This window comes from Lynx rufus, unplaced genomic scaffold (assembly GCF_022079265.1).
Source record: "Lynx rufus isolate CCGP_SWC_20201006 ecotype Redwood Valley unplaced genomic scaffold, mLynRuf1.p SCAF_51, whole genome shotgun sequence".
In the NCBI taxonomy this organism is placed as follows: Eukaryota; Metazoa; Chordata; class Mammalia; order Carnivora; family Felidae; genus Lynx; species Lynx rufus.
This window is the reverse complement of record NW_025814869.1, coordinates 388,887-410,127: the sequence shown is the minus strand read 5'-3', so window position 1 is coordinate 410,127 and position 21,241 is coordinate 388,887. Positions and strand designations below refer to the sequence as shown.

Below are 21,241 nucleotides of genomic sequence, written 5' to 3'. Positions count from 1 at the left end.
GCTAGCCAAGGAACACTCAGCTATTATGCAGCACTTACTATTACCTACAAAGAAACTGTTAACAGAAAACTCAAAAACAGAAGAGTAAACACTTTACCTTTTCTTTGGCCAAACGAGTTTCCAGAAAGAAAACAGAAAGTGAATACTCATAGCCACAGCTCTTCATGTGATCTGCCACTAGAGCGTTGGAAACACCTGTTAGAAGGGCACTCCCTTCCACTGGAACAGACTGGGGTTGCAGCTCTCCGTTCAAGACAGGGTGCATCAATTCATGAATCAGCTGCTTCCGGAGTTGTGTCTAGCTCAAACAACCAAAACCAAACAGGAGGGAAAACGTTTTCAGCAGAATTGCTCCACTGGAGTTGGATTCACCCATGAATTAGAATCCTCATTTCCAGAATGGTTCTAGGTCCAGGACCCAAAGTCAGGAACCGTCCCCTATACGCGGTCTTACCCTGTGACACAAGTAGCCCATGGGGTTCTGGAAAAAGAAACTTGTTTTCACCAGCTTCCGAGCTAAACTGGTGGTTAGCCGCAACACAGGCAGATTCTAACCTCACTTCCCCAGAAGCCCATCTCAGCAGTTTTTAATCAGAATATCAAGTAGAGGAGACAATTCTGCCCATTTCTCACCTCTCTGTGAACTGTTGGAGGGTCTGAAGTGGAATTCCCAAAAGGGAAATCACATATGCAAGAGAAAGGAGTAAACCCAAAAACTTTTTAAGATGTACTTTCACATATAGCATTTACATCTCAAGACACTGAAGTACAGTAATTTTCTCACATTTTCTAAGCAAGAAAATTATAGTTCAAAGTAGTTCATTTTCTCAAGGTTTTAACACTAACATTGTTCATTTGGGTTTTAACAAAATTACCTAAATTATTCAGACTACTGGGTGTTTACTGGGTGATATTCTGCATATCATCTGGAAACACACAATTGGGCTGAGTTTAACAGTACGTTGCCTAGGGCACCTGGGTGGCTCAGTCAGTTGAGCATCTGACATCAGCTCAGGTCATGATCTCACAGTTCATGGGTTTGAGCCCCATGTTGGGCTCTGTGCTGACAGCTCAGAGCCTGGAGCCTGTTTTGGATTCTGTGTCTCCCTGTCTCTCTGCCCTTCTCCCCACCCTGTCTCAAAAATAAATAAATATTTAAAAAAAAAAAGAGTACACCACATAGACTCATGGGGTTCAGCACGAAGTATTATCTAATGAATTCATATTAACAGAATACAAGAAACAAACAGAGTACTGGTACTTCTTTTATCCTTCAGCTCGAGGGTAGAGCAGTAAATCATTACCAGTACAGAACAGGACTATAGAAGTCCCACCATAAAACAAGACACTTATACTCAACAGAACATACATGCCCTGCCTCATCTAGTACAACTCAGTAATGGAGACAGAACGAGAGAAATTATAGCATTCTCCACCAGTAAAATTTAGAGGTGATTTAATTAGATTTATAACACACTGAATAACATATTTAGATCCGACTTATTCTGATGTTTCCTCCCTAGTCTAGCTTGTGAGATACAAGTTTTGACAAAAAGACCAGACCACCAGTTTAATATATAGATTTGCAAGTACACTCTAAGTAGAAGTTCTATTAAGGGTGAACAAAAACTGAATTTCCTATTTCTCAGAGAAATGAAAGCATACATCCACATAAAAACTTGTAAATATTAATAGCAACTTTATTAATTACAGTCCCAAACTGCAAACAATCCAAAGTCCACCACTGGGTGAATGGATTAAAAGGAAACATAAACGTCAAAACATAGAGAACTTCCAAAAACACACCGAGTTAAAGCGATACAAAAGATGGCCCCATGTATACACAGTTGTTGCAAACCATCCTGACAGAGCAGATTAGCAGTCACCTGGGGATCAGAGGTGGAAGGAAGGATTGCACTGCAGAGGGAAATTAAATTTTTAGGACGATGGAACCATAATAACATATCTTGGTTGTAGGGTGGTTTCATAGATGTTATGTATTCTTTCCAAACTCATTAAGCTGTAAATTTTTAGTAACTGTCATTTATTGTACATAAAAGTATGTCATAATAAAATTGATTTAAAAATTGAAAAAAAATAGGTCCGGCTTAATAAAATGATTTAGCGTAAAATTTAGAGAAGGGACAGAAGGAGAAAGTAAAATAAGGATAGAAAAAAAAAAAGAAAGGGCATTACAGATGAATCCTCAGCTCAACAAACACAAAAGCATGCCACCCAGCACTTGCTGGAAGGAATCACAAAACTGGCTGGGGGCTCTCCAGCAGCCAATGCCAAGAGGAAAATCCATTCAGAATTAATGTTCCTACAAATCAAGTAGGTACAATTATTGTGAAGAGACTTGTGAATCCTCCATTCATCTCTCTTAGAAGTTAACAGAGTAGACTCAAAGTAAGGAAAAAGATTTGATAATCTCTAAGAGATCTGACTTTGTACTTCAGTGCAAATACAATTTCTTTTCAAACACCTCAATGGAATGTGAATTAGGCCACTAAAAAATTCAAAAGATTTTAAGAATTAAAACCCACTCAGGGCACAGTCATTGAACTGAGAAAATAAAAATGAGCTCAAATTTAGGAAGTAAAAATCTGTCTTGCCATTGGTTAGGCTGGAATAACAGAACCAAAAGCCAGCTGCAAGAAAAGAAACACTATTTCTCCAGCAGATACACTACATTTGTAAAGTGAACAAGGCTAGCATAATCCTGATACCAATCCCAAACCAGGACAGCTTAAAAAGGGTAAGTATAGATCAGTATCAATTGTAACTGCAAATATGAAATAAAACACCCTCAAATTGAATCCAGAAGTACACTAAACGAAAATACGCCATGGCCAGAAATCCAAGGACCATTCCACATTAGAAAGCGTATTAATGCCTTGTATACAATAATTAATTCCAAGTGGGTTAAAGATTTAACTGTAAAAAAATAAATAAAGCCTTTTAAAAAACTTAATGAAAAGTGAATATTCATTCTTTTAATGGAAAAGAACTGAGAACAATCAGCAAAAAAAATTTATCAATAGATTTGGCCACATTTAAAAATGTAACATCAGGATTTTTAGAACCAGATTAAACTTGAACACCGAGATAAAGTATCACTGCAAAAATCGAACAGAGGTTGTTTCTACTAAAAGACCTCTTATTTATTAAGAAAACATCGCTGGCGGGGGGTGATGGGCAAGGAACATGAGTTGCCAACTCACAGAAAACACATGAATACCCAGAAATATGTGCAACCTCATTAACAATCAAAAGAATATTAAGATGAGGATTTTCTGGGGCGCTTTGGTGGCTCAGGCGATTGGGCGTCTGACTCTGGTTCAGGTCATGATCTTCCTTTCTCAGGTTTGAGCCCCAAATCGGGCTCTGTGCTGAAGGCTCAGAGCCTGGAGCCTGTTTTGGATTCTGTTTCCCTCTCTTTCTGCCCCCCTCCCGCTGATGTTCTTTCTCTCAAAAATAAATATACGTTAAAAAAAGTTTTTAAAAAATAGGGTTTTCTAATGCTTAAAAAATGTCATAACATTGGAGAGATAAGCATTATCAAATTGCTGGTGGAATATATACTATTACAATCTTTCTAGAACAAGACCCATATACCAAGAGCCTTAAAAACGGTCATGCTTTTGGGTCAGTAATGCCACTTAACCTATCCTAGGCAAAAAACGAGACATAAAATTGAAGGAATGTGTATAGACCTGGGTATAATGTAAATTTTCAACAGGGGCCTACTATTGTTACACATTCACAGACAAGCCTGGTGTCACTGAAAATAAGGATTTCAGGGACTTTAAAGGATACAGAAATATGTTCACCATATGATATTGAAAGGGAGGGGTGCCTGGCTGGCTCAATCAGAGGGTGGGACTCTGGTTTGTGGGTCTGAACCCTGCAAGGGATATGGAGATTACTTAAAAATAAAATCTTAAAAGAAAAAAAAAAAAGATACACAATTGCGAATTAGTTGTTGTACTACAGATGACATTTCTCCATGTCTTTTTTTTCTCCATGTTTTTTTTTTTTTAATTTTTCAGATGAAATGTTTAAATTACCAAAACAAAGAGGGAGGAAATTTTTTAAAAAGATCACTTTTCCTTAATTTGACATTTTCAATATAAAATACGCTTTTGAAATGTATACAATAATTAAAACATGAGCTAATCCTACTCCTTGCTGTTCATACAATGTGTACTAATATTTGCTGCCCAAATATTGATACATTTCAATCCATTTTAAGGAAGAAATTTCTTATTCCCCAAATTATTCTATGGTAAGGAGTACACTTAATGTTTCCTGTATGGTGTCAATATCCCTCATTCAAGAGTGAGTACTATTACAAAACCACTTAATTAATTCAGGACATGCAAGCTAGGTTTATAAACCAATTCCAACTTTACTAAAATGTGTTCATTTTATAAAGTTACCCGTACTACCTTAATATCAGTCTGGTAAACCTATTATTTGAATATGCTCTTTTAAGACGACTCAAACTCTAAACTATTTTCAAGACTTCTGTTCCAGAACAAAGAGTTTTACAGGAGCAGAAAAATGTAATTCACCAAATCAATCTATGTCCTATTTTTAAGACCCAATATCTGGATGTATTTAAATGGGAACTACCTGCTACAGATTACACTTGGAAAAGTTATGTGACAGACATGCCTAAAAGGGATACCTTGAGCGTGTCCAGTACACCCCGATCCTTAAACATCTGGTATAGCTTTTTTCGCAGTTCATCCTGACTCAACACGTCAGATGTGGGGGGCATGGCGAACTGGAAGAAAGAATGGTTATGGGTTATCTGGCGTATGAATTTCTGAGAACAGACAAGTGGCCTCCCGAAAAATCCTAAGAGGACAAGCGGGTAGGAGGGGGAATGAAAGGAGCTATAAGGAAAGCAAACAAGAGACCCCTTTTCCGCCGGTCCCGAGGAGGAGGCAGTGTATGTACCTGAAACATCAGGTGCCGGCTTCGCCCGAACCCCCGCCCCTCCGCCCGTGCTGTCTCGGCCCGAGTTGACAGCCAGCCCCAGCTGCAGGCTCAGGACGAGGGGAATCCCTGCCTTCTGAGCCCATTCCCTGCCTGGAGGGGGCAGCCAAGAAGAACAAGACAGCTGAACTTTTTACTTTGCTTTCGACTCTAAACCAGCAGAGACGCACTTCCTCTCTCCCCGGTTCTCACGGGTGGGCGGGGTCGCGGTCCACGCGTGACTTTCCCACGCAACTGGAGGGCGGGGACCGGTAGTGAGGCTACGAGAGAAAACAAGGTACGACGGGAGTTCGTGGAGCCCAGCGCTGATCCCACCCCTCCCGGACGCCGCCAGACCAAACGGCAGTTACCGGGTGAGTCAAGGAGCACGCGTTTTGCCGCGCGCTCCTCTGCCCGGAAGCTCCTCCGACTTCTCGTGAGAGCTCAGCGGCGAGTCTCGCGAGGATTTCCCAGGGCGTTCCCAAAGATGCTGCAGAGCACTGACGGGTGTGTAGCGGGAGCTGAGGTGGTGTTTCCGTAGTCGGCTTCGCCGGGTGGGTAGGAGATGGAACAGGTAGGTGCCGGAGCTCCAAAGGACGTTTCGGGTCCCGCGTGACGCGGGTCTTGGCCCAGTGTCTTCACCCCGCGCGGGGGTGGGCAGCCGGGCCCGATCTGGTCAGCCCTGGGTCGGCTGAGTTTATCACAGGCCACCCGGCCAGGGCATATCGCGTTTAGGCCGGCAGGCGTCGGCCAGCTCAGGAGCTTGGCTTTGTCTTGCCTTTCACTAGGTTCATTCAGCAAACCGGGTTTTGTTTTGTTGTTAACGATACGGTTGTCATTTGGAGCTGGAAAATTAATCGTGGGCACTGTCCTGTTAAAGTAAGAGTTTAGTCCTCTCACCGGCAGCGTGGTATCTCTATTTTAATTGTTAGGAGTTGCTCAGTAACATTGACCCAAAGGAGTTTCTACGTGACCTCAAAGGAGCAGCCCAAGGCTCGGCTCTGGAGCTATTTGGAAGGTCTGTCTAGTCCAGAGTTAAATACGTGGCACTCAAGTAGGGTACTGCCCTTTCCCAAACCCACACAAGATATGGATCATTGATTACAGCTGTCTCTCCTGCTAGAGCTTTCTTGTCTCCATGTTAAATCAGCACCAGGTCCTGGCAGTCACTACTGGTTAATGAGAACCAGCTCACCAATAGTGACCCATTTGCCATCCCTAGTCGAATCTCTTTTCTTTTAGATAGCATGTATTATATTTGATGGTAAGATCCTGCTGTTTCTCACTCCCCACCCCCAGAAAGTTCTTCCCCTCCCCACCTCAGCTTAAATATCCTTAGTTCCTTCACTAGCTCTTTTTTCCAGAGCATTTCCTTCCAACACAGTTCAGAAATATTTTTATTTTTTCATTTATTTATTTATTTATTTATTTATTTATTTATTTATTTATTTATTTATTTTCTTATTTATTTATGGAGAGAGAATCCCTAGCAGGCTCCACACTGTCAGCACAGACCCTGGTGTGGGGCTCGAACTCATGAAACCATGAGATCATGACGTGAGCCAAAATCAAAAGTTGGAGGTTTAGCTGACTGGGCCACCTGGCAGCCTCTAAAAAATTTTTTTAATTAAAAAAATCATGCTCTTTGGGGCACCAGGGTAGCAGGTTATCATCTCAGAGTCATGAGGTGGAGCCCCACACCAGAGGTCAGGCTCTGCACAGGGCAAGTGGCCTGCTTAAGATTCTCTCTGTGCCCTTCCTCTGTGCACAGGCACATTGTCAAAAAAAAAAAAAAAAAAAGGTTGAAAATCATGCTCTTTGAGAAAATTGGAGTTCAGCAGACCTGTGTCTTCTGTTATTATGTGCCAGGTGACCTTTCTCCCCTGGTTTTTCCTGATTGTAGTGTAAGGTGGCATTTGTTTTTCTTCTTTGACACATTTCCATTCATTTTGCACTTTTGCACTTCTAATGCTAGCCTCACAGATTTGTGGTATCATTTTTATGGTTATAAAAAAGGGTTGGAGGCCACTAACTAGGAAGGTTTAAATAATCTCTACACCTAGTGTTGTACTTGAACTCACATCCCTGAGAACAAGAGTTGTTTGCTGCTCCAACCAAGCCAGCCAGGCACCCCATTCATGCCCTAGTTCTTACATCATGTATACACCCTCTCTCAGGTCAGGGTAGTCCAGAGCTTTTTGTTATCACTACGTTAATTTTAGTTGTCCGTCTCAAAAGCAGCTCAGGTCACCATAGCCTTCAGTGACAGCTGCTGTTTTTACCCCCGGTGAGAGTCCAGTCTCTGGTCATGGAGGGTTTCTTCACAAGTGTCTCAACTTCAGCTTCACACAAAGGTGCAAAAATCATTTGACCAGACTTCGGTTAGGCCTCTAGGCCATGAAGGCCTCAGCACTAGAACTTTAAGAAGGTTCCTTTCTGCATTGAGTCTAGTTAATCCCAGCCTGCCTCTTGTTCTTGTGTTTTAGCTTTACCTGACCCCATCTCAGCTGTTGCCCCCATCCACGCAGTTCCCCTCTGCAGGCGTGGAGCCCTTACTATGTGCCAGGCTCTGCTGCAAGCATGAGGGATGTGTGCTGGGAGACAAAAACAGCCTCTGTTCTCTAGATTATCATCCCCAAGTTGCTCCAAGTAGCTTCCCCTTGAGGCACCCCAGTCCCCCGGTCTCCCATTCCCCTCCTTTGGGCCTTTCCCACAGTTCTTTGAAAGCTTTGTCCCATGGTAAACGAACTCCCTTTGTCCTCAGTCTCCCTATAGAGACTTTCTTGCTAGCACTTTGAGTATTTTCTTTTTTCTCATTCCTGCAGGCTTTTCAGCCTTGACATTTGTTTTCTGCTACCAAACAAATCCTCACCAGTTGAGCGGCTTAAACAACGTGAATTTATTCTCTTACAGTTCCGTAGCAGCATAGAAGTCCAGCATAGGCCTCACTAGGCTGGAATCTAGGTATTCTCAAGGCTGTGCTCCCCTCTGGAGGCTGGCAGGAAGCATGGCTCTCTTTGTGCTTTCCAACTTCTTGAGGCCGCACGTGTTCTTTGGCTCCTGGCTCTTTCTTCCATCTTCAGCCCCGCCAGCGTGGCGTCTTCGTGACCTTCCTTCTGACCTTTCTCGTGGGCCTCTCTCTTCCACTTTTAAAGATCATTTTAGTTATATTGGGTGCACCTGACTCATCCAGGATCCTTTCCCGATCTTGAAATCAGGTGACAAGCGCCCTCAGTTCCACCTGCAGCTTTCATTCCCCTCTGCCCATACATTAGCACTCACAAATTTTTGAGATTAGGATATAGAAACCGTAGGGCATGCTGTTCTGACTACCACCACATGTTCAGAATTGATGTGTTGTTTCATCCCTCGTTTTTCCCTTTCTTATTTCCTTTCTTGGCAAATAGACTCATCTTGATATTCTGCTTGATCATCTTAGTCAGGCATTTGGAAACATCCTTGATTCTTGCTGCTTCCTCAGTTCCCCAGTTTAATCCATTGCCAAGTTGTGTGTAGCCTTTCCTCCATACCTCGAGACCTAGTCGTCCTTGAGATGCTTGAAGGGCCCCTGTTTTGGGTGATGGGAAAATCGAGCAGACACCCACACACACACAGCCAGTTGCTTTTTTGTATTACATACTGTAGTTCTAAGTAATACTTGCTTTGTGGATGGAGGGAAGGTGGAAGAGGTTGCAAAGCTTAAAAAAAGTTTCAAATCACTGTTCTAGAGCTACACTGTCCAATACAGTAGCCACTAACCACATGCGGCTATTTAAATTAATTAAAATTAAATGAAGTTCCAGATTCAGTCTTGCAGACACAGTAGCCACCAGCGGCTACCACATCGGACGGTGCAGATATAGAATATCCACCTCCCCTACCAGAAACTTGAGTGTATCAGACAGCACAGACTTCTAAAGTGCATCTCCTTTTGCCTACCACCTGAGCATAATAAGCCTCAAATATTAAAGGAGTAACCTTCCAGCTTTCCCTGTAGAATCCAGTAGTTACAGTACTCCTTCAGTTGCTGTGAAATCAGATTCTTGGCAGTTCAAGTTCTGCCCAGCGGGACGGTTTGCGACATAACCTTTATGTGGTTATGGTTCCTTCGGTCCCCTTTCTGTTTATCCTCACCCTGTACGGACACTCTGCAGGTATAGGAATGAGGCTTAGCTTCCTTCTATGTGTATAGTGTGCTGCTGCTGCTGCTTAAGTGTTTGTAGTGAAGAAATTAAGCACTTCCCTTGGCACACTCTAGCCGTGAAACCTATTGCAATTAATGAGATCATTGTCTACTTTGTTGACATTTCCAGCTCCCATCCCCCTTCCCCTTGAGAATTTCTTTCTTTTGAGAATCAGTGCTGATTCTCCTGGTTCTACGTAGCTTTTATAGCATTACTGCTTGTGTTTGTTACTGTTACTGTTTGGGTCTTTTTCTCATCTTCCCACTAAGACTTTTTCTGTGTTCCCGATTCTGTGTCTCCCTCTCTCTCTGCCCCTCCCCCGTTCATGCTCTGTCTCTCTCTGTCCCAAAAATAAATAAAAAAACGTTGAAAAAAAAATTTTTTTAAAGGGGCGCCTGGGTGGCGCAGTCGGTGAAGCGTCCGACTTCAGCCAGGTCACGATCTCGCGGTCCGTGAGTTCGAGCCCCGCGTCAGGCTCTGGGCTGATGGCTCAGAGCCTGGAGCCTGTTTCCGATTCTGTGTGTCCCTCTCTCTTTGCCCCTCCCCCGTTCATGCTCTGTCTCTCTCTGTCCCAAAAATAAATAAAAAAACGTTGAAAAAAAAAAAGACTTTTTCTGTAAAGGGTCAGATGCTCTCTGTCGCACCTGTCCCACTGTGCCATTCTGTTGTCCAAAGGCAGCCTTAGACCATAATAAAAGGATGGACAAGGCTAGATTTGGCATGCAGGCTGCGGTGTACCAACTCCTGCCCCATTGAAATCCCATTGACCTCAGTGTGCCAAAAGAAAGTTCCATCTGCCTTGTCTTCCACTCATGGGCCTTCCAAGTCCAGAGGTAAAAGTGCCAGCTGTGCTTTGATTTCCTTAACAAAAGGTTGTGCTCATTAGGAAATATGTTTCAGATGTTCTGTATGAATGAGCAGAACTCTCAGTGTGGCTCTATTAGCCCTAGGCTCTGACATTTGTCCATGAGACTCTACTCTCAGGTAACCAGATTGCTGCTCCAGGTGGAGGCCGTGTCAGCACACCTCCCTGTGCATATGCTCCTCCATGTTGTTCTAGATCACATTTGCTGAGCATCTCCCATGAGCCAGACATTGTGCCCGATACTTCACATGCATTAGGTTGTGTAATCCTCAAGGTCTGTTTAAGGGACCTATTATCGTTCTGTCTCTCCCACCAGGAGGAAACAGACGTTGGGAATTTAAGGACACATTATTATTATTATTTATGGTCACATTATTAAGTGGCAGAGCTAGACCTGAATCTAGTTTTGTCTGATTCCAAAGACCCTGTGCTAAAAGTACATACAGAAATCCTTCCACCCATCTGTCCGTCTGTGCAGATTTTGATTGTGCTAAAAGCCACAGAAGCATGGATCCTCCCCTGCAACTGTTCCCCCCCACATTCTCTTCATTTTATTTCTTCAGCAAACCTGTTAACCCTAGTTCTAAGACTTCTTAATGTCTCAGATGTCTTTCTTTTTGGATTATGATTTCTTTCATCTTTTCTAGAATATAAAACTGTGTCTTCATTTCTTATTGTTTTTTTTAAAGATTTTATTTTTAAGTCATCTCTATACTCAACCTGGGGCTTGAACTCCCAACTGCAACATCAGGAGTTGCACACTCCATGGACGGAGCCAGCCAGGGGCCACATGTCTTCCTTTCTTCTGAATATTGCAGGAGGATATTCTTCTGAATATTGCTACTTAGATTTGTAGCATACATACTTCAGATAAGAAGAGGACAAAATCACCCTTTATTCATTTCTCCCATTGTTAGTGTTAATAATGCTAACTGGTCCATTCCAAGTTTGGCTCACCTTACTCTGAATATTCCAAACTTTCAGGTCATGAGGATGTTATTATTATGATTTTGTATTAGAGGTCTTCCAGTTTCCTTATGAAAATTCAAGTACTGGATTCTACAGGACATATCACAGCATGTAATTTGTATAGTCAGAAAGCCAAATGTCTATGGCAGTATACTGGAAAACATGACAAGCTTAGTGTTCTCTTCTACAATGTCAGGTTTAAGTAAAAAATTGAATTTTAGACTTCTTGTTATACATTTTTGGTTTTCAGTATGAAGTACTAAAAATGTGTGTTATTTTCATTTAATTAGGAGTTTTATATTGAAGACAATGTCTGGAAGCATTTACTTTGTAATTTTTGGCCACCACGATAATCCAGTTTTTGAAATGGAGTTTTTGCCAGCTGGAAAAGCAGAATCCAAAGTGCATATGGAAACATAAACAATAAAGTGCATATGGAATGTAATAAAATCCAAAGTGCATACGGAACATAAACAATAAAGTGTTGTTATGCTGTTGTAATCGTAAGGTGTGGTGTGATTTTACAGCAGGGGGGAGATCTGAACACAGGAGGTAGCTGGAATCCGTCACAGTTAAATGAGGCTTGCTCTGCAGTCCCACAGGGTGATAGAAGCCAGCAAGGGACCATCCTCTGAGTCATTTATTCACCCTTAAATCCAACACACACTTGGCACAGACTAGCAGGATGTCCTGGGTCTCTGCTAGGTCCATTAGTAATCTACATAGTAGATCCATTTACACCTGGGAGGGTTGAAGGACCCTTGCCTCCGTGTCCTCCTGCTGCCTCTGAGACTAGAGCAGTTTTCAGTGACCTTCTGCACCACTTACTGACTGGTGCCCACATGCTGTCCTCCCTGGTGATGCCACCCAACTTCTATGTTGCCAGTAATGCCTCCAAAAAAACAAGCTTGGTTCAGAAGGGAACATGTTGCCATTCATAGTAAACCTACAGTCTTGAGAATCCCTGGGTCCCTCTCATCTTTCTGTACTCGTCCATGTTGCTAATAAACTGCTGGCAAGTTATGCTGTGTTTCTCCCAAGTTCCAAAATAAGCTTTCATGGCCTTCAAGACAAGAATTGAATTTTGGAATGAATTGTCATGCATAATGTCCAGTGTGTGATGCTTTTTTAACTATTTAAATCTTGGGGCGCCTGGGTGGCGCAGTCGGTTAAGCGTCCGACTTCAGCCAGGTCACGATCTCGCGGTCCGGGAGTTCGAGCCCCGCGTCAGGCTCTGGGCTGATGCCTCGGAGCCTGGAGCCTGTTTCCGATTCTGTGTCTCCCTCTCTCTGCCCCTCCCCCGTTCATGCTCTGTCTCTCTCTGTCCCAAAAATAAATAAACGTTGAAAAAAAAAAATTATAAATCTTGCCACTAAAATATGTAGAAATTTGTGTTCTCTGTCAGGTGGTTTGTTGCCCCACTATTTTTCCCACATCCATATGAGTGCATTGCTCATTACAACTTCCTGTTGAAGTGTCTGTAGCAATGGTTGCCATGTGGCACTCGGCTGCTTACATAGTTTTGTGGCCTTGTGGTAGGCAGAGCATTTTTCTTTTACATTTTTCTTCTAGTCTCGTGATTGATCATCCATGTAAAGTGATGGAAAACACAGCTGTAAGCCAGGCACAAAATAATCTCTTTCCCTAAGGAGTAAATTCGCTTCATCATGGTGATATGCTGAGCTGTGCGACGGGGGGAGGGGGGATTCCAAGGCAACTGGAAGCCCTCCCCCAGCCCAGTCGCAGGAACAGTGTCTACAGCAAGCAGGTAATATCAGGTTGCCTCTCCCAGGTCCCACATAACAGAGCACCACAAACCAGGTGGCCTAGAGTAACAGAAGCTCATGGCCTCACTGGTCTGGAGGCTAGAAGTCTGAGAACAAGGTGTAGGCATGGCCAGCGTCCTCTCAACGTGCTAGGGAAGACCTGTTCCAGGCCTCTCTCCTAGCTTCTGGTAGCTCCTTGGCTTGTGGCAGCAGAACTCTTGTCTTCATATGGCCTTCTCCCTATGTGCTTGTCTGTCTCTAAACCCCCTGAGGTGTCTCTAACCCCACCCCACCCTCCCCACCCCCCACTGACCACATCTGCAGTGACTGCCTTTCCAAATATGGCCCACATTCTGAGGTACTGGGGGTGGGGCGGTTAGGACTTCAGCAAAATTTCTTTTTGGAAATAGAGAATTTCACAGGAGTAAAACTATTCCAGGTTGAGAATTCCCACTCTGCACCATGGTGGGACAGTACCACCTCCTCTGGTGATGCCCACAAAAAGGACACTCCACTCTGATAGGACTGTATTCTGCTGCTGAGACAGGTGACTGCTCACAGCCAGGATTGAGCATGGCCTCCTGCCTCTCCCAGGTCCCTTGTCAGGTGAGCTCCATTCACCTAAAAGAGGCCTGTGCTAGGCCTTCAAGAGTGCCACCTCAGCTGTCTCATGTTCCAGTGCAGCCCTATGTCCCCCAACCCCAGCTGACCCTGAGACCCACGCCAAGGTCACTTCTCTGTAGCTCTCCTTCACCTCTTCAGCTCCAGCCTACCTAAACTGCTGTTCTTTATCCATAAAGGACACTTAGGTATTTTTTCATGTCTTCTCTAAAAACGTGAATGTCTTTAAAATAGAATCTTTTTTTTTTTAACTGACTCTTTCTTCACATTCTTCAGTGGTTACTGAATTTGGTAACTTCCTTCTTGCGAAATTAAAAACTTAATCTGTATAGTTTGTTGAGTACATTTCATTTATTAGTTGGCTGTTTCATTTGTTAATTTTTAGATACCAAGTTAAAAATCAGATTGTGATGTGAAAACACTTAAGATCTTTTGTAAATCCCATGACAGAAATAAATGAAGTAAAAGCAGAAAATGCACCCCACCCACCCCTTAGAAAACTGTGCGTAGAATTTACACAATGAAATGGTGGCGTTCTCAATGCTGTCTGGAAATGTTAATATGCTACTATTCACAATGTCGTCTAGGATGATCATCGTCACCTGAACCAGTTCATAGCTCCTGCTGCTCTTGACCTCATAGACGAGAACATGTGGCTGTCGAACAACATGTACTTGAAAACTGGACAAGTTCAATGAGTGGTTTATTTCAACTTTTGTTACTGCAGATCATATCCTTACTTTTTTAACGAAGATCTCTGAAGGTTGGAGTAACAAACCTGAACAACATGGGACCTAAATTCCAGACTATGAGTCTGGGGACTTCAGAGTGTCAGGTGGAAATTGCCATTTAGGGAGCTACTTTTATTTTTTTTTTACCAGGAAAAAACCCCACATTTGTGAATGAATAATTTTAAAACCAAGTCTCCTATAAAACTGAGATTAATCTGAACCATAAGATTGATTTGATTTTATTTTGTAGTTATTTTCTAACTTTAAAAATTTATGTTTTCTTTAAGATAAAACTAACCTAACTTCAGACCCAAGTTATTATTTTTCCATCACAAAATACAATGCATGTGACTAAGTGGAAGGATATCCTATCAGCTGAGTATTTTTTATTTCTAAGATTATTAATTATGGTATGTTCTATTACTTTTCTTTTTTTTTTTTTATTTTTTTTAACGTTTATTTATTTTTGGGACAGAGAGAGACAGAGCATGAACGGGGGAGGGGCAGAGAGAGAGGGAGACACAGAATGGGAAACAGGCTCCAGGCTCCGAGCCATCAGCCCAGAGCCTGACGCGGGGCTCGAACTCACGGACCGCGAGATCGTGACCTGGCTGAAGTCGGACGCCTAACCGACTGCGCCACCCAGGCGCCCCTGTTCTATTACTTTTCAAATCTGATTGTAGAAAGGGATTGCAACTGTGACTGGAAACTGGCCTGTTGCGGTACCTCCTTGACATAATGTGGTTTTCATCTCAGACTAGCTCTGCCCCTGTCAGAGGTAGTCCTGGTAACTTCCCTATTGAGCACATCTTCCCTGACAGGCTAATATGTACAGGAGAGGACTTGTTATTTTTAAATTGGTTTCAGTTTCCCCCTTTTGGCACATAGTGTTGATTTCATTAGGGAACCCTGAAAAGAGAAGAAAGCAGGTTACATAGGGAAATTTATTCATAATTTTAATCTAAAATGTTCTCTATCTTCTTTACAAGTAAGTTACAATGCAATGACTATAGATCATAAACTGTTGGAAAGTTTACCAAACAGTCGCTCAAGGAGAGTGATGCCACTTGTATTTCTTGAGCCTTAATTAGAAAAAATAAAATACTAATAAGACATTGATGGTTAAAGTGCACTCCTACCAGTATGTTCCTAGTAATTTATATGTTCTATACTTCAACAGGATTTTTTTGCATATCAGCACCATTAATATTCCTAGTCAGAAATAGCAAATAAGAATATTTAGCCCTCTTAATAAAGATGGACAACATCAAGTGAATTAAGCTATAAAAACTAGTTAACTCCTTTTCCTTATTAGTGATTCCATTTAACAATTTTTTCACCTATATTGTGATATACTCATTACACTCTTTGAGAAACTGATCACTTAGCCACGTGTCAAAGGAAAGTTTTAAAAACCGATGGTTAAAAAAATTACTGCATAAGAGTAACCTAATAGCATTGGGGTATAACTTCTTTTTTTTTTTAACTGTGAGCATATGGTAGATTTTAGTTTTATTTAGCCAAAGGGCCTTACAGATTAATCCGTATATTTATAATTAATGTGAGAAGATTAGTATTTCACACACAGGGTGAATCCTGAAAGTTTGTTTAGCTTATATAGGCAACACTTATCGTACCACCGTTAGCTTGCCATAATTACTTCTCAAAACTAAAACCCCAAGACAAAAATTTCCTCAAGGGGACGTTACTGTTTAACAATGGAACATTTTCATGCAGCTTAAAAACGTGATCTTTAGACTTTTGTTTTGGATGTCTCTGATGATTTAATATAAAACATTAAAATGATTTCCTTCTAGAGATCTATGATTTGTCAGACTTTTTACTTTGACAAGCTTACCAATACCTTCTTTCCTAGTTCACAATGAATCCATCTTTTGAACCCCATTTTCCTATTTAATCAAGTGCATTTGACAGAAAAGTTGTTTCTTGGGAAGAAACACCTTTTAACTTGAGTTAAAAATTTTTAACTTGAGAAAAATTTGGATATAAACAATGTCAGTACAATGGGGGATTCCCAGGAATGTGTACATTGTAAGTAACTTGAGTGAATAGCCTGGGAAAGTTTTACCTGTAGCCTAAATTTATGTAAACCTAATGAAATTCCTTAATATTTCAAAACAGAGCATTCAGTTTCTTATGATTATCAATAGATCAGTATTTGCTTGTGAGCAGTGTTATTTATACACTTCTTATAACCTTGAAAATATCTTTATTCTAAAAATTAAGAATGAGCTTTTGACTTTACTCATTCAGATAACTTGATTTTGATGTCACAATCCTGAACCAAATGTTGTTCTCAAGATTTGGTAGACACATTTAAAACTCAGTTTCTGCAGTAGGGAATGAAGTTGGCAGCCCACGTATGTGGGCTTTAATACATCTAGAGATGTTGTTATGAAACCACATAGGTAGCATGCATAGCACTGCCCAGGAAGCTGAAGCAAACAATTTTTACGGTGCCAAATGGCACATGCCTGCCTCAGTCAAAGACTGGGAATAGTGATTGTGCTATAAATCCAGAAGCCTGGATCCAGGTCTGTAAAATGGGAGGTCAGGATCAAAGGGACAGGTTATGTTCTTATATTGCCTTTCCCTCAGACAGTAAACTAACAAGTGAACTGGTTGATAGACTAGTAAGAAATTACGATTGTCAAATTGTTAACAAACAAAGTTTGTATTACATTAATGTTTGTGTTGTTTACTTTTTAGGCTGTACACCAAGGGGGAGGGGAGGGCTCTGCTGTGATAAGTGGGATCTTACTGTAAACTGGTAAGTGTCCACTTAAATACAGATACTGTAACCACATTGGTTCTGTCCAGATTGTGAACACCTACAGAATATTGTTCCATCCTGAGTAACTTGGGCAAGTACTTCTGTTTGCTCTCATATCCTTGTGTGAAGCTGGTACCATGATTTTTTACCCCATCTTTTTATTTGGTTTCTTAAATAAAGATGTTTGTCCAAGAGTGTGGAGTCTTGTAAGCGCTACTTACCCTGCCACTGCTACTGTTTTGGTCCTCTTTCCCCTAGTGAAAGTTTACAAACTATCTTACCCATTTTATAGAACTCAGATTGCCTCAAACTAGGTGCCATAGCTGTGGGAGCAGAAAGAGGTACTCCCCTGGAAATGCGGAAGTGTGGTCTGCGGTCCTCACCAGAGAGACCCCATCAGAGACGGAGACAGAGAATGGGGACTTGCTGTGTGTAGTTTGCCCCACGCTTAATTAGCAAATAATGCGGGGAACTGCCACAACGCCTTTTCAGCAGGGGGTTGTAGAGCACTTTGTACACCATGGTCCTTTCCTCCATGCTGTGAGGCTGAGATGGGGACAAGGAGCAGAAGCCCTGTGGGAGAGGGTTACTGTAGTCCGGTGTCAGATTGTGTGTGTGGCTGTGTCTTTGAAGGAGCTCAAGAGCAACTGTAGCCACAAGCGTGGGAGCGGATGCTACCTCAGGTGTGAGCTGCACTAGGAAAGCACGTGGGCCACAAATGGAGAAAAGCAGTGCTGGGCATGTGGATAAGCCAGAACCAGGACTGGGTCACGGGGAAGACCAGTGGCTGATAGGAAAGCTGAAGAGCCAGCAAAACTTAGATGTGGTAGTAGGTGATGTCACTGAAGGTTCAGGAAGACAAGAGCAATGGGATGACAAGAGCATGCTAGGCACTCCACTGAGCAGAACTATGTCAGGAGTAGACCTATAATCTATGTTAATGCCCCAAAGAAAACACACAAGTCTGATGTCCTCATTTATTGGGATGCTTCACTGTTGCCCACATTTTCCATGTATGTAGAGAGATGCTTGATGTGCTCTGCTCAGGCTCCACCTGAATCTGAGAAGTGTTCTTTTACTTCTCCATCATGTCAGCCCTTCCTGGTTGCTGGTCTAATGGCAGTGACTTCTCAGCATCCTCGGGCAGTACACAGGACTTTTCTACTTCACATTTCACTGCCCATAAGCCACTGGTATTGTGACAGAACTGGTGTCAGGGTGTTAGTATACAATAGGGGAAAGCTTACGTTTTCACAGAATGTAAAGGTTTTCTCTTAAGATGAGGAACATCCTCGGGGCGCTTGGGTGGCTCAGTCAGCTAAACACCCAACTCTTGATTTCAGCTCACGTCATGGTCTCACGGGTTCATGAGTTCAAGCCCCACATCAGGCCCTGTGCTGACAGTGCAGAGCCTGCTTGGGATTCTCTCTTTCTGTCCCTCTCCCACACCCTCAATAATGTTTTAAAATTAGACCATGTAATGTCTTAAAACATGACCGTCTAGGATGTTGTAACTTCAACTAGGGAGTTTTTCACAGGTGAAAAAACGTTACTTCGTCCATGGAATTGTACTTTTCCAGCCTCCACACTGCGCACTGTATTTGCTACACCTGCTTCAAATGTCCATTTGCCTATTCTCCAGGTTCCGTGGTGTGCCTTTTTCTTGTACTGACCGGTCTCAAAGACGTCCCATCAGTGGACACAGAAGCCACAGAAGCTGCCGCCGTGTGGCGAGCAGCGGTACTGCAGCACCGGGGCCCCTCCTCGGGCCCCTCCCCAAACCCGGCCATGTGCACAGTGCCCACGTTTCTCAGGCTTCCGGGGGCTCAGCAGCTGTTACCAACGTCCTGTCCCCCAGCCCCGCCAGGTCCCCGGCTGCTTTGTTCACCAGCTCTTATTGTTTCAATATTGCTCGTCTTTGTTTAGGCAACACCAGCCAATCAAAGGACTTCTTACTTTCTTCAAACAAAAGAATCAGATCTGCAGCTACCATTTGCCGTTTCTTGAAGAGCTTCTAAGTCAGCTCCTTCTATTTCTGTTTGAAGGCGACGCCTTTCTGTCAGGTTTAGTTCCTCCTTTAAGTTGTCACATGTCAGCACTGTGCTTCGTCAGCCAGCCCCCTGGATCCCTTTAAGTCATGGTGTTAAACTGAATAACTCTCCCTTCCCACCTGTCTTTACACCCTGTAGGTCTGTTCCCTTGCCCATTTTTTGCTTCCCAGCTCTAGACTCTGACCAACTAATCCCTGAATATTCAGCTGAAAAAAGGTTACTGAAAAGCTGCTTAGTTTTTAAAACACCAGCAAAGTATTAGTTAAATCTGTACAAACATCAAAACTATACGCTATGTAAACACCTACACGTATATATGAGTATTATGGGTTGAATTGTGTCCCCCTCAAAATACATGTGTTGTGACAGAAATCCCTCAGAATGTGACCATATTTGGAGACGGGTGATTAAAGAGGCAATTAAGTTAAAATGAGCCCATTAGGGTGGGCCCTAAATCCAATCTGACTGGGGTCCTTGTAAGAGGAGGAAACTTGGACAGAGAGACATGGGGTAGGGGGGGAAGGGTACTGAGCACAGAGGAAGGTTATCTGTAAACCAGAGACTCTAGGAGAAACTAAACCTACCAATACCGTGATCTTGGACTTGAAGCTCCCAGAACTATGAGAAAAATTCCCATTGTTTAGGCCACCCAGGATGCATTTTGTTATGGCAGCCCCAGCAAACTAATACAATATGCTTTTCTTATATACTAAGTATCAAGCTTGATACCCAAGAAACTGACACATGCCACCTCCAAGGACAGGAACTGGGTGGTGGCAAGGTTAGAGATGTTTGTCCCTTATGCTTTGTGATTTTGAAACCATTATGCCTTATGATTTTGAAACGTGACTCATCTATTCAAAAAATGAACAAGGGGTCCGTGACGGGCTTAGTTGGTAGAGCATGTGACTCTTGATCTTGGGGTTCTAAGTTCAAGACCCACATTGGGTGTAGAGATCACTTAAAAATAAAATCTTTTTAAAAATGAAGAAAAAACTTACTCCTAATACCCACTATTGAACAAGGTATGTGAAACTGGCACTTTTATATGCTGCTACTAGATATCCATCAATAGAGAACGGTTTGAATACACTGTTAAATATCTGTACAGCTGATAAATGAACTAGATATACTATAATGGAAATATGTCCACATATATTGAGAGAAAGCAGCAAATCACAAAACCATGGGTTTTAACTGAGAAAAAAAACAAATCCCCTAGACAAAAAACAAAAGGAAGAATATATCATATACAGTAATTTGTTGATGGTGGATTTCTTTTTCTTTTTTTTTTTTTCCTTTTTTTTAATGGAGGATTAATTTTGGGAGGGGGGAATTTTTTTTTAAGAGCATCTTTTTTTTTTAATGTTTATTTGTTTTTGAGAGAGGAAGAGTGTGAGCAGGGGAGGGACAGAAAGAGAATGGGATACAGAATCCAAAGCGGGCTCCAGGCTCCGAGCTGTCAGCACAGAGGCCAACGTGGGGTTCGAACTCATGAACCATGAATTCATGACCTGAGCCTAAATCAGGGCGCTTAACAGACTGGGCCATCTAGGCACCAGGGGTGAGGGTGGGGGAGCATTTTTTATAAGTAAAAAAAACTACAACTGTCTCTTAGCTGAGCAAATGGAGAGATTTAATCCTCTCAAATTCAAAATCTTAAAATGTTTTGCTTAGAGCCAATTTGTTAGGAAATTAGACTTTCAAAAGCTTAGCTTACTGAATGATGATGGTAACGCTTTTTCAGTGGCTCCCAATGAGTAGCGCACGACAGCCCTGCCCAGGCAGGTCCCCTGATGACCCCCAGCGGGTGGAGTTGGCCTCCGGAGGACGGCAGAGGCACAAACGGCGCAGCATATGAACTTTATCCACGGAAGACTGCGAGCCGCTCGATCAGTAAGTCCGAGGATGAAAAAATCTCCTTGAGAGCAAATCCCTACACAACGTTCAGTGATGGAGAAGGCACTAAATACGCGACCAAACAAAAGATGTCTTCATTTACCCTCACACAAAGGACAAACAAGCCTTAGGATTTCCTCCAAGAGTGACAAAGTGCGCTTCTGTGTTGGGGTGGGGTTGGGGGCACGTATGTGGCACGCAAATGACGAGTGGTTGGTTACCAGTGAGCCCAACTGTGATGTGGAGAAGCAACATGTGAAACACTTAACCATTACTGCGCTAGATGTTAACTGACTTGGATTTAAATAAAATTTAAAAAATAATAAAAATATGAACACCTCAGTGATTTTAAAGAGAATGAAGAAGTCATGAAAT

The 21,241-nt window shown here is 42.4% G+C and overlaps 2 protein-coding genes and 2 long non-coding RNA genes across 12 annotated transcripts in view; 2 read left to right on the top strand and 2 right to left on the bottom strand.

Annotated features, from left to right (window-relative positions):
• The window catches only part of LOC124527572 (oral-facial-digital syndrome 1 protein-like), a 37,303-nt gene extending 32,511 nt beyond the window's left edge, over positions 1-4,792 (bottom strand). For 3 of the 6 annotated variants that reach the window (XM_047100661.1, XM_047100657.1, XM_047100659.1), the window contains exons 1-2: positions 4,694-4,792; positions 98-298 (exon numbers count right to left, since the gene is read on the bottom strand). In XM_047100661.1, coding sequence (XP_046956617.1) covers positions 98-298; positions 4,694-4,786 — 294 coding nt within the window. In that variant the 5' untranslated portion in view covers positions 4,787-4,792. Of the gene's footprint in view, positions 1-97; positions 299-454; positions 509-4,693 lie in introns of those variants that run through there. The other 3 variants (XM_047100660.1, XM_047100663.1, XM_047100662.1) reach the window with 3 other exon arrangements.
• LOC124527579 (gamma-taxilin-like) overlaps positions 1-21,241 on the bottom strand; it is a 697,565-nt gene that overhangs the window by 377,593 nt on the left and 298,731 nt on the right. The gene's annotated exons all lie outside the window — the stretch shown is intronic.
• Positions 5,279-21,195, top strand: LOC124527587 (uncharacterized). Its single transcript, XR_006965928.1, has 2 exons — positions 5,279-5,360; positions 20,715-21,195. It is a non-coding gene; the product is annotated as an uncharacterized LOC124527587 (long non-coding RNA).
• LOC124527585 (uncharacterized) lies at positions 5,367-14,348 on the top strand. 2 transcript variants are annotated; one of them, XR_006965926.1, is made up of 2 exons: positions 5,367-5,560; positions 13,979-14,348. It is a non-coding gene; the product is annotated as an uncharacterized LOC124527585 (long non-coding RNA). The 2 variants fall into 2 exon arrangements; XR_006965925.1 differs by lacking the exon at positions 13,979-14,348 and adding an exon at positions 11,295-11,505.